This window comes from Castor canadensis, chromosome 4 (assembly GCF_047511655.1).
Source record: "Castor canadensis chromosome 4, mCasCan1.hap1v2, whole genome shotgun sequence".
NCBI classification, from domain to species: Eukaryota; Metazoa; Chordata; class Mammalia; order Rodentia; family Castoridae; genus Castor; species Castor canadensis.
The window spans coordinates 99,742,283-99,755,558 of NC_133389.1; the positions used below are offsets into that span (position 1 = coordinate 99,742,283).

At 34.4% G+C, this 13,276-nt stretch overlaps 1 protein-coding gene across 13 annotated transcripts in view; it reads right to left on the reverse strand.

The window, feature by feature from the left end:
• The window catches only part of Gtdc1 (glycosyltransferase like domain containing 1), a 428,360-nt gene that overhangs the window by 311,898 nt on the left and 103,186 nt on the right, over positions 1–13,276 (reverse strand). For 7 of the 13 annotated variants that reach the window (XM_074070676.1, XM_074070677.1, XM_074070686.1 and 4 more), the window contains 2 exons: positions 5,138–5,201; positions 1,322–1,514 (listed from right to left, as the gene is read on the reverse strand). The exons of 4 other annotated variants lie outside the window; for them this stretch is intronic. In XM_074070676.1, coding sequence (XP_073926777.1) covers positions 1,322–1,500 — 179 coding nt within the window. In that variant the 5' untranslated portion in view covers positions 1,501–1,514; positions 5,138–5,201. The remainder of the gene's footprint in view (positions 1–1,321; positions 1,515–5,137; positions 5,202–13,276) is intronic. 2 more of the 13 variants (XM_074070691.1, XM_074070687.1) reach the window with 2 other exon arrangements.

Consider the following 13,276-nt stretch of genomic DNA (forward strand, 5'->3'; position numbering starts at 1 on the left):
ATGAGTTCCTCCTAGGGATGAGGATCACTTGTGGAGGGCTGCTTCCAGCCTGCTGCACACATGGCAGAGCAGCTACTTCATGAGGCAAAGAGCTATAGCTACCAACAATGCAAAGGACAGGGTACAAGAAAGGGTCCAAGGGTGACAGGTGAGGCAATGATTGTCTCTATGGTGCTCTCCTCAGGTGATATTTTTATTCATTTCCAGCATATCCATCCACTGATTTGTTCTTTTACCTCTCAACGACAGATAGTATGTAATAACACTACCGTGCACTTTACCTTTTTTTCACTTATTATGTTTTGGAGACGACTCTATAAGAGCATACAGGAAGCTTTCTATTAGATAGGAATAAGAGGGTCTGGTGTGCTATTATTGCACAGGAAGCTAACTATGGGTGACAATTATGTAGCGTATATTCCAAAAGGCTAAAAAAGTGATCCTGAATACTTTTACCATAAAAATTTTTAAATATTTGAGGAGATACAGTTAAACCTGAATTAAACATGATTTGAAACATCAGAACTCCATTAATATGTATTTTTATGTTTTTACAGCATTTAAATAAAGAAAAAAAATACATGATAGATATGTTTTGTAATTACATTCAGAGATTTCAATATTCCCCTCTCCATTAAAAAGAAAGGAGAAGGAGACACAGAGAAAGAGAGAGAGGAGGGGAGGGAGGGAGGGACAGAGGGAGGGAGGGAGGGAGGAAGGAACGAAGGGAGGAAGGAACGAAGGAAGGAAGGAAGGGAATTTGTTAAAGTGTTACCAGCTCTATAATGTCACCTTCAGTTTGTTAATGTCAGTCAGTTTCTCCATCTTTCATACTCTAGTTGCCCTTGCACTGCTACATCTAACTCTATCTCAACAGTCTTTAAAGGCACTGGTTATATCCATCTTCTCAATTCTAGCACAAGCAGATACTATGAAGAAAACTACAACAGTGTTCTACTATACAAAGCACTGGAAGTTAGAGAACTAAAACTTTAAATTTAAAAAAAAAAAACTTACCAAAGATCAACTCTCATCTCAGGTCAAAAGAAAGTCACCCACAGCAACATACATGCACAGAATAAAATCACAAGACAAATGAGCAAAGACCATAGGGTCTAAAATAAGGCCACTTTTCTATGGGCCAGGTGTCCTCATAGTGCAAGTACACTCCACTGTTCTCCTGTCTTTAAAGAAATATCCACTGCAATCTCCAAACAATTCCATAGTTGGAAAAATTCTTGAAGATGTCAATAGAGAAGCAACATCCTGACAACAGATATGTTAAAAAACAAGCAGACAGTGCATCCTGAACTCTGATTACCTGTAATGCTCACTTCTGGGAACGTTCTGAGAGAAATATAAAGCTGCTGTCCGCGCTCTCCAATGCCATTTCTTTGCTGGAAGGGTATAAAGGACACAGTCTTCTAACTCTTCTTGGAGCAAATCCACCAGCTGTTTATGGGAGCCTCCATAGAATGCCTCAATGATGAGAACACTCATTGGCCCACTCAGACCTTCAGATTCAACCAAAAAATTTATATATATTTTTAAATACACACATGTATATACACACACCATTTTTTTCCTTTTAGTTATTATTTTTTGCAGATAGGGACTGATACATTTTGTCCAGGGCTGGTCTAAGACTATGATCCTCCTACCTATGCCTCCCATGTAGAGGGGATTACAGGGATGCACCGCCACACCCGGCATGTTGGTAGAGATGTTGTCTCCCTAACTTTGTGCCCTGGCTGGCCTAGAACTACAATCCTTCCAATCTCTGCCAGACATAGGAGGATCATGAGTTGCCTGGGCTACGAGACCCTATCTCAAAAAAAAAAATAATGAAAATTCAGTAATGTATAAATTTTTTAATAGACTTACCCTCCTTTCTAAAAATCCTCAATGACTTTAGGCTGAAAATTCTGTAGTCAATATTTTTATAACATTTATGTTAATAAGAAGAATGTATCTTTTTTTTAAGGAAGCTCACTTTGGTTTTTTTGTTTTTTACTTTCATTTTTTATTACTGTTGTACTGGGGGTACATTATGACATTTACAAAAGTTCTTACCATATATCTTAGTTGAATTCACCCCCTCCTTCATTCTCCTACCACTCCTGGAACAGTTTCAACAGATCTCATTTTTCCATTTTCACACATGTGTACATAATATTTCCACCACATTCATCCTGCTACACCCTTTCCTTACATCCTCCCCATTCCCCCTGTACCAACCCCCCAGACAGGACCTGTTTTGCCTTCTTGTTCTCCATTTTTGTAAAAAAAAAAATGACATTTTTGCTTGTTTAAGATAGCTATACAGGGTGTTTCACTGTGACATTTATACACACACATACACACACACACACACATATGAATTATAACACAAACTGGTTCATCCCCTCTATTTTTCTCCTTTTACCTTAGTCCCCTTCTTATGGTGGTTTCAACAGTTTTAAAAATTCTACATTCATTCTTGTATAGGAAGTACATCAGCCATATTCACTTTCTTAACTTTCTATTGACACCTTGCCTCTCTCATATGTGACCTTCCCTTAGTATGACCTGTTTTTCACAATATTGCTTGTGTTTGTAATGATGTCTTTATTTTTCAATTTCTGTTTTCCTCGTGCCCTAAGATTACTCCCACTATGACCCTTAGTTTGGTCTCCTATCCCAAAAAGCTTAAACCCTTTCCTGCTGTGATCTCTCCTAGCATTGAGGTATTTCAGAATTGAGTCTAACTGAGTGACTCTTAGACATTGCTTGACTCACACCTCTCTAGACTTTCATCTCTTAAGACTTAAGATTTCTTTCGAAAGACAGTGTCTTACTGTGTAGCCCAGGCTGGTCTAAAACTGATGATCCTCCTGCCACAGCCTCATTTGAAAAGCCCTTTCCAGTTTGGAAATTTTTTGATTCCATAACTTTCATATTAATGCATCTTTAAACCAACTGCCACTAATGAATCCATACTTACTAGAAAGAGCATTCATATTCAAACATCAATTTTCTAGGATTAAAAACTTTAGGATTCAATTTCTTGATACACTATGAATATCTTGACCACTTCCCCACTATTGTACTATTCTACTCCTAAAGGAACACTAAAAAAAGTGAGTAAAGCTGTATCTGCAAACAAGCAAGGTTTCTACAGCCTTCTTTGAAAAAAAAAAAAAAAAGAAAGAAAGAAAGAAAAGAAAAACCATTAAGAGGGATAAAGTAACAATAATGGGGTACCTAGAGACTTGGTAAAATTTTGTCACAAAGTATATGCTATCTAGTAATTTTTCATTTTAATGAGTAAGATTTTTTGTTCATGTGCTCAGTGAAATAAAAAAATATATATATAAAAACTTTCAGATACTTTTCAAATTATATGCTATTTCCTGTAAGACATAAGGGAGAAACATCATTGTGTACATGTATATGAATGCTATACTGCTGAAAAAATATTCCAGATGTTTGAATTTTCTTTTATGACTGTAGTATTTATTTCATTAAACAGTATACTACTTTTTAAAATAATGTTGTTTCCATAAAATTACTAGCCTCAATGATTCAGCAACACTCTTCACTAATAAAACTATACTTCACCTTGTTCAAAGTAGTGCTATTTAAATCGTGTTTCAAAGCAGAAACAGTTCTCAAAGAAATGTATAAAATAAACAAAAGCTTCTTTCTTCATGTCTGAAACTTCCAATAAGCATTTTGTAGTGGTGGTGGTGGTGTGTGTGTATGTTTCATTTATATGTAAAATGAAAAATTAACAGCAGTCTTCATCAGGAAGATATAAGCTTGTGAACCTCAGCTCTGTCACTTTCCAGCTGTATGACCTTAGACAAGTAACCTAACTTTGTAGGACTCAGTCTCATCTTCTTTAAAATGGTGACAACAAAATTAACCTCAGCGGTATGCTATAAAGATAAAAGAAGATAATGCAAGTCACTTGCAAACAGAAATAAAACATTAGCCTCTTCTGATATTAGCACAAATCATTGTATCTAAGGAAAAAGGCTACCTCTGAACCATCCAACATTGTGAGTTCAGTAATTTTCAACCATGGCCCCCTGCCCGGGATAATTAAGAAAGGTGGATGTGCACATGCATTTGAAATGCAATAGGAAATTATGTATCTGTCATCAGCCACTTGCATTTCAAATACAAATTTGAGAGCCCCACAAGTTTTGTGGTTAAGAGGTACATTCAGAAGCAGAGCTATGCAGCTCTCAATTTTTTCAGGACTGCTTTAATAAAACAGTTTTCAATGAATTCTCAAACACCCTCCAAATTCAATAAAGTGGTAGTCATTAATCCTTCAAATGATGGAACCTTCGAGAAAGTAATTGAGAGACCAAAAAAAGGTAATTTTAAAAATTATATCAAAGGTTTCAAGAAAGACAGATTAAAAGCAATTTAACATTAATTTGCTTACTATACCACATTCCAAATATCTACTATCTTCCATTATTTCCTCTGACTTAAACACAATACTGTGTATATGCCCTGTATATCCTTAAAAGGTCTCTAAAGGGCTCTTGTAAAAAACAACCTGAGATATTTCCCCCAAGTGATATAATGTGATATAAACCTCACTAAAGAATATTTTACTCACACAACCTCAAAGAAGTCAATTAGGAAAAAAAAAGCTTTCTGATTCTTCGTCACTCTGCCCTTCTCTATGATTAATCTAAAGTATGTATCATGCCACATATTTATTTTACAGATGTTTCTTAAGGGTCTGAATCACAAGTTATCTGCAAACCATCAGCCATTGTGAAGGCAATACATGTAGGTGCTGCTACAGTATAGATTCAAGACACTCAGTAAGCAGAACTGAACCCCAAGCATGTGGGAGGTCGAAAATAGAACAGGGAAAAAAAGATTATAGCTATAGTAGATTTCCACCCCTTTAATAGCTCAGTAAGGAGAGTGAAATGTACAGGTTTGAACTAGCATTTACTTGAGCATTTTTCTAGTGGCCAGTGGGTGTGCCTGTGTTTGGGGTATTTTTCTAGGGAGAGTAACTACGTCCTACCATCTCTGAAAACTGTACTTAGTGGCTTTGATTCATGGAAATTTGTTCTGCTTGTTTTGTGAAGACAAGACATATCCTGGCAGTTCCTCTACTTACTTCTATTACAACTTTTGTGGCAAAGGAAAATTTGTTCTTCCCAGTAGTTTTCTTGAAGCACAACCTGGAATAAAGATGATTCCCATTAGATATAAGCAAAAGGGGGAAAGCTGATTTTAAATATAAGATTCAAGCCAAACGTCATATGGCACATTAAAGAATGGTTCAAATACTTTCACTGTGCTTGAGTTTTGTTTCAGAAACCCTGCTTGAAACAAATAGACATGAAGTTGAAAAACAACTCTTTGCTATCACAGTTCAATCTGTAAAATGAAAAGGCAGTGCAATATCTGCCCATTTTAAAAACACAGAAAACTGCAGGTGATCATCCTGATACTATAGAGGCTCCAAAGGATGAATGCGAGTACTTTTGGATCACTAGCAATGTCTAGTAAGGGGACAGTGCTTGAAAGGACCAGTAACAGGGCCTCCACATTAAAAGTGCTAACTCCAAAGTGAGAATAGGAACTTCTTGACGGCAGGAGCCTATGGCCAGGCATCTGCCAAAAGACAAGTTGTAAGTCTAACAGAGCCAGATGTCTTCCATCGTGCCAGAGTTTACGAAGCTGTTAAAGCTTTGTCACTAGTGCTACCACAGACTGTAAACTCCGAAACACTTAAACAGAGTAAGTTAGTCAGAATCAGGTGTGACATTTTAGAGAAACAAATGAAAATATCTTATGTTGGAACACAAATACCAGGCAGAAACCCCACAGATTTTCTACATGACACACAAAATACTATTATCATACTATGAAAAGATTACGTGAGAACTCTACTGTTGCAAACTAAAAAAGCATATAAAATACTTCAGATAAATTTTTAGCAACTTCTAAGTTTTTCTACTTAAACCAGTAAGCTTCAGCTAAAGAAAATTCATTGCTTCAGCATATTTTATTCCCCACTGAAAGCAGATGAATGGAAAATCTACTATACGATTAAAGCATTATGAAAGTTTAATTCCTTATCAATACTATGATTTAATGATACACAGTTAAATGCTAACATTAAATTTTACAATATAAAATGAGTCAAAATGATACTATGACACAGAAATGTTACACCATTTCAAAAGCTGTTTCAGAGGCTATTTCAAAAGATCACCAAAGGACTACCAGACCTATTTAATAATTGTCTGCCTTATGAAAATTTTGTATTTATAATTGAAAGGGGAAACAAAGTAAAAAAATCACAAAGTATTTCATATAAACATTTTGACAGAAATGAAAAAGTGCCATTAGCATCATTTCAATTAAAATTAATAATGCATTGATAACAGAGAACAAAAGTAGCCTGAAACCAATGCTGTGAATATTTTTGAAATTTTATTAAAACTTTTTATCATTGTACCTGCATTTATTTTTGGCTTGACCCAATTTCTTTATTCCCTGAGCCATGATGATTTTCAAGGTGAACTACATTTTTATCTACCTCCTCTAGCAGTTCTGTGGCAGTTGAAAAAACATTTTAACACTACAGATACAGGAAATTTGCAATGTGTCATTGATATATTGTAAAAGATGTGCTAAGTATAAATGCATCATGCTAGTTTTAAAAAATAAACCTAAGTTACATTTAGAACTCATTAGTTCTCATATATGTCAACTCAGTTACCTACAACATTCAAATAATTTTCCAACCAAATACCCAGTAATAATTTTAAATCAGAGGAATTGCTGTATTAATATATTCCATAGACACCTCACTGCTATTAGTTGTAGGAAGGTATAGTTTCAGTGATGATGGTTTTAACAGTTTTAATCCCACACATAAGAAACTGATTCCATAGGCAAATCTACACATCCCTTGAACCATTAAAATTTGAATCAGTTGCTAAAAATATCTTTTCAACCTATCTATTAAAATATTTGGAAACTTGAGCTTGGCATGGTAAATACTTAAACACTGTATGGTTTAAGTTGGGGAAAATAAACCTTGAGTAGGTTTTCCCAATAGGTCATCCAAGGTTTACCTGTTATTTTCTCACTGACCCTTTCTCTTTCCTTCTGCAACTCTACCTACTGATACCAACACAAAATTCTATTTAAAAAGCTGCCAATGACCCAGCAGAGTAAAATGAGGCATCTACATTTACAGAGTAAAATGGGGCAGTGCTGAGAAAAGTTAGTGTTACCTTCCAGCCCACTCACTTATTTTAATGATTCATCAGGGAAACCCCAGTTGCTAAAATATACCTAAAATCTCATTAAATAAGCATGAAAAGATTTCTGCTTTGAAACGTCACCAATGATTCCCCTAACAAAACCTAGTGAGTAATAATACATTTTGCTAAAAGAAATTTTTTTCTCAAAATAATGTAATACATTCAATCATCATATGAGGGAAAAAAAGGCAAAGATTAATAGATTCTACTAAAAAGTTGTTTTTTATAAACCCTTCTATAAAAATAAAGGGCAAATTCATCCTAACACCTAACACCTGAATATAATCTGAAGACTGAAATATAATCTAGCATCAACTGTACAACGGTAATCTTGCACTCTTAAAACAATACTGACAATATTCTATATAAAATTAAAGTTTTGATAACAGTAAGAAACGAATCCATTTCCTAAACACTGTTTGAATTATACATAATATAATGAAAACTGACCATTATTCCATTATCTGATTATGATACCTGCAAACTAATGTTTATAAATTACATGCTGTCCTACCAATGCACTTAAATAGAAACAAAGTCTTAGGAACAAATTTAACAAGATAGAGCAATCTAATATTTTATACCCCCACAATGCTAAGGATGCTCTTATTTCTTCAATTCTGGCTTGTTTTGTGTTGCTGTTGTGATAACAAAGAAGTAAGACTGTATAAATCAAAATCAACTCCAGTAGGAAGACTTATATGCCATACTGTTGGTGAAATAATTTAAAGCTATTTTAATATACTTTTCCAATTATAAGTTACAATGATCTCAAGTACATTTTTACTACAATTTTATTTGCATATATGTTTAATTATCCCAAATATGTTTATTCTTGATATAGGATTTAACTTTTCTACTTGAAAATAGCACTTTTCAGGAGGTCCTAAAGCTATATTCCACAACATATAGCAAATTAGGAGATTTTTTTGTGATAAGTTTAATGGTTTTATTTCATGGACAAAATACCAGCCCTCTTTCAACTTTTCACTGCTATTAACTTCATGAATAATTTTAAACTATAAAAGTAGCAGTGAATTAATTCTACTGAATACTAAAAATATTTTCAATTTGCTGTCATTTCTAGATAGGGTAGAATACTTATGAATCAACAGAAAGTTTTCCAAATAAAAATCATCTCGTCACTCATTAAAACTACTGTGTTACCCTCCTAACTATCACACAGTTCTGCTCTCACCATATCATTCTCTGTAGCCAATCACAAATAATCTTTCCAAAATGGAAATCTGATCATGAAGTGACATATTCAAAAACCTTCAATGTCTCCATCACCTATGGATAAAATCCAAAGCCCTGTCTATGACAGTTAAGACTCATTTTCAAGCCCCTTCTTTTCTCTTCACTACAACTGCACTTCCCTTCTCCCACTTCAGTCCCTCTGCCCCAATTACCCCAGACTATGTGGAGCAAATTTAAGTACCCACACTCACATATGTGCTTTACTCTCCTATGACTTCACACCATTACCTCTCTTCTGCCAGCCTTCTCTTTGTGCGTACCTGATGAAATTTTGTTAAAATTTCTACTCATGAATCACTATTGCTATGAAACCCTTCTCTGAACTTCTCTTCAGCACAACTTCCTTCCTAATCTGAACAGTATCATTCTACTTAATTTCACTCTATGTCCACATCCTGTTTCTTGATGGGGCTATGAAAATCCAAATGATGAGGACCATATCAGTATTTTCTTAAAAGCTATCAAAATGATCTCACACATAATATGTATCACTAGGTTTTTGTGGAGCTAAACTGAAAATCATGTGAACACAGGAAATTGATTTCTTCTAACTTTAAAGTAAGATTGCTTTCATTTGACACAAATTCTAAGCATAAAAGTGTTAGGCAGCCTTGCACTTGCTATTAATGATTTCTCATTATTTCTGAAGTCTAAGCTTTATCAAGCAACAACATGTATATCTGCATACATTTTATTGTGCTTTCTTTTTAAGTAGTGGTTTTTTTGGGGGTCGGGGGGAGAGCACTGGGGATTGAATTCAAACCTTTGTGTTTGCAAAGCATGTAGGCACTCTTCCACTGCCTCCCTCCAGGTCTTTTTGCTCTCATTATTTTGGACACAGGGTCTCACTTTTTGCTCAGGCCAGCCTGTATGGGAATCCTCGTATTTTATACCTACAATGACACGTGCACAACACAACACCAGGCTTTTTTCCATTGAGATGGGGGTCTCGCACACTTTTTGCACAAATTGTCAAAAAACAACCTGAGATCCTGCATATCTTTGACTCCCAAGTAGGTAAGATTACAGTGTGAGCCACTGGCCCCCAGTTAAATTCTGATTATTTTTTCTTATTTTCACAGAAATTACAGGAAATAATAAGATTTTTTTTCATGTAGATACATGTGTCTTTGGTTTAACTTATAGATACAGTACAAGTTAGCAATGATTGAAGAAATGGGACAAACAGCATAAGCAATTGAATTCTGGGTCAATGGCCTAAGAGTACATCTATGTGATCCATGAATTTTGAAAATCACCTGCAATTTTTTACTCTGTTTGATATATTATCATCTTAGTTTAATTCTAGAAGTGGAAGTAGGGTAAGAAGCCAATTCTCTCACCATCAATCTGGAGAGCCCACTCCACATTTAGTAATTAGGCTTTCACTTAACTGGGAAGAAAAAAAAAGTACTTTTAAATACTTTATACCAACAACTATTCATTTTATAACTGTTTGACAAGATGAATAATACATTTGCTTTCTCAAGATGGCATTTCTCCAAAGTCTTCCACCTTCTTAAAATAAGTTGTAAAGCAGCTCAAGTGAGAGAAAATTGGATTATCTGACCCATTTGGATATAGATAACCAAATTGAGAGAAATTAAGGTAAGTCAAAGAATCACAGCTGCAAAAAAAAAAAAAAAGTCACTGTTTAACTACTTTTCTTTTAAAAAAGATAAAAGAAAGAATACAGAGTAAGTGAAAGAGTAAGGACTTAATCCCAGGATACGGGATCCCATAGACACATCTTTTCCCATTATACTTCACTGCAGTCAGATAATCTGACATGTATACAAGCTGCCCTCATTTTCTAGTTTTGGAGTTTTAAGGTTAAATCTAAATGTTTAATAATTATTGACATATAAATGTTATATATTCTAATACATGTTTTATATGCTTGTGAAATACAAATGTCACTATAAAAATAAATGTATTAGCCACATATAATATTTAATAATGCCCCCTAACAGTTTATAAATCTAGAACATCAAAAATATAAGTCACATAAAACTAAATACCATAAATTAGGGTGGTAATAATCAAAATTTTTTCTGACCTGTTAAGTTTTCACCCTGCATAATCATCACATCTCCGCTCAAGCCACAATCCTTATTTATTATCCAGCTCTACACAAATATTTTTGATAGAATAATAAGTCCTACAGCTAGTATTAAAAAAATAATATCCAAGTTCATATGCAAAGAAAGGTTTGAGTACGAGGTAAAGCGATCATCCACATAGCTAGGTTAGGTCCAACTTGATAATTTATTACTGTCACCATTAAAGTCCACATCCACTTAACAATCTGTAGTACTTCTTTGTACTTAACCACCACAAGCAGAATATATTTATATAAATGACTGATTAATGTCAGTATCCTTTACTGAATACTAAATTCTGTGGGGACACTAAATAGGTCGGCTTTCTTTCTGCTGTACACTCTTAGCACTCAGCAAAGAGAACATGTTCCATAAACGTGTGTTGAGTGAACGAACCATAAAACCCTTTAGCAATAGCCTTACAATTTCTTCCTAATTCATCCAAGACTTTTATTATTATGAACAACAAACAATTATCTCCTACTACTAATTACTGTTTGTGCTCACAGACAGAACTTCATACACAGATTCTTCATACACAGATTCTTCCACCATGTAAGTGTAACAGGCAACATCTAACTATATTCAAAATGTCACATTTCACCTAAAGATAACAATTTGACCAACATCCCTGCTAGGGAATTTAGAAACCATGTCCCATGCCATGAGAAAGTATCTTCCCTGACCTACCTGTAAACTCAAAGAGTGTCAAGTCCATAACATGGAAGAAGTCAACTGGTTTAATCACTAGACTGACATTTTTTATTAGGCAGAAGCATTATATTGCTATCCTACATTAGCTTCTATGCCAAACTTTAACTCTGACCCAATTGTGCAGGGTAATTATACATACATATACCAAATGATATTAAATAACACATTCTTAACCATACTGGCACTAGTAAATGATATTAAATAACACATTCTTAACCATACTGGCACTAGTCAGAATCACTCAAACATCTTGTAAGAACTTAATCCATATTATCTAAATGAAAAGTTGTTGAGAAGTTTCCTTCTCCAAGTGGAAGGCACATATCACATTTTTAGTTAATTGTGAAACACAAATAGCAGTATAACTCTAACACAAAAACATTCTCACTATCCTATTTGAAGTGCAGCAACCCAAGCAAACATGGGTGGCATTCCCTTGGTAAGCTAAAATAAATGTCACCAAGTATAAAGTTCTGGATTTACTCACTTCCAGTGAAAAATGAAAAGGACATAATCTCACAACTCCATCTGATTTTGGTGAGGAAAAGCAAAAAGGAAAAAAATGCAAAATGCTACCAGCAAGGAGCCAAAAGATTATCAGGTAAATACTTGAGAGCAGAAAGAAAAATTTCCACAGAGGACTAACAGGCTAGAAATAGGTATCCTTAAATGTATCAATGTTAGACATATTTAATGTTTTTAATATTAGTATCAGTGAAAATTACCCTTCAGTAAAAAGTTTTTTAAACAGGGTGAGGAAGTGAAAGGTGGAGCCATTATTACAATCTTTCCTTTAAGATCTAAATCAATGAAATTCTATTTTTGAAGTAGGGATAGACACTTCTCTAATCTCCAAATTCTACATGAACACAGAAATGCATAAGCAGGATTAGCTAAAAGTATATCCTACTACTCACTGTAGCAGCTTTTAGTCTAATCACTACATATTTTTAAATATTCTCATTCCCATGTGGTCTAAGATAGGTGCTGAAAAGATAAGAAGCCAACACCAAAAAAACACTGGATAATGTCTAGAGATCTTTAATGCAAATTTAAGAAGGTGTAGGAATCCAGTTTAAGCCATGACTGATTAAATTTGAGACTAATAGATGTGGTAATAGCTGTATCACTATTTTTAAATAACACAAGAGGCATATATCTAGCTACTGACTATTATAAGAAAAAGAATCAGTCTGTTAATAATAGACTGGAATTTCAAAGTCCTACACTTTGGACTGAAATTGTTGGTAAAAGAACCTTATGTTATAAACAACTGCAAATAGTGTCTAGAAGGCCTTACTATTCTCCAAAGTTTCTGCAGAGAAAGCAAAAACTTATCCCTATCATCTGACACACATTTTCACTGAATAAAAGATAAGTAGTAATAGCTCAAAGTTTCCTGATTGGAGCAAGCACTGTAACATTTATCTACTCAGTGGCCTTGTCTGTCACTGTTATCTCTTTATCAACTGGTTTTTCAAGGCAACATTCCAATGATATAAATATTTTGTCTAATGAAGCAGAGAGCCTACAGCACAAAGTATTCTTTGCAAACAACTTAGAGTTGTACCCTGCATGCTCATCATCTCTTCAGAAAGTAATTTCACACTTTGTAAACTGTGTGTTCAAAGCAGCAGTGTTGTTTAAGGGTTAGACAATTCCTAATTCCCACTCATGTCTCTATCCAGTGTATATTTAAATACACATACTACTACATATACATATACACATACCATATCTGGAGCCATAAATCTCCCTTACTGGATTAATTAGCATTCACAGTTAACAAACAGCCTGAATCATTTTAGGGAAAATTTGTAACTTAAATTCCTAAAAATAGCTGCAAAACAGCCTACATTTCTCTAAAATAGTTGCTCATTTGGTCTTAGGAAAACTGAA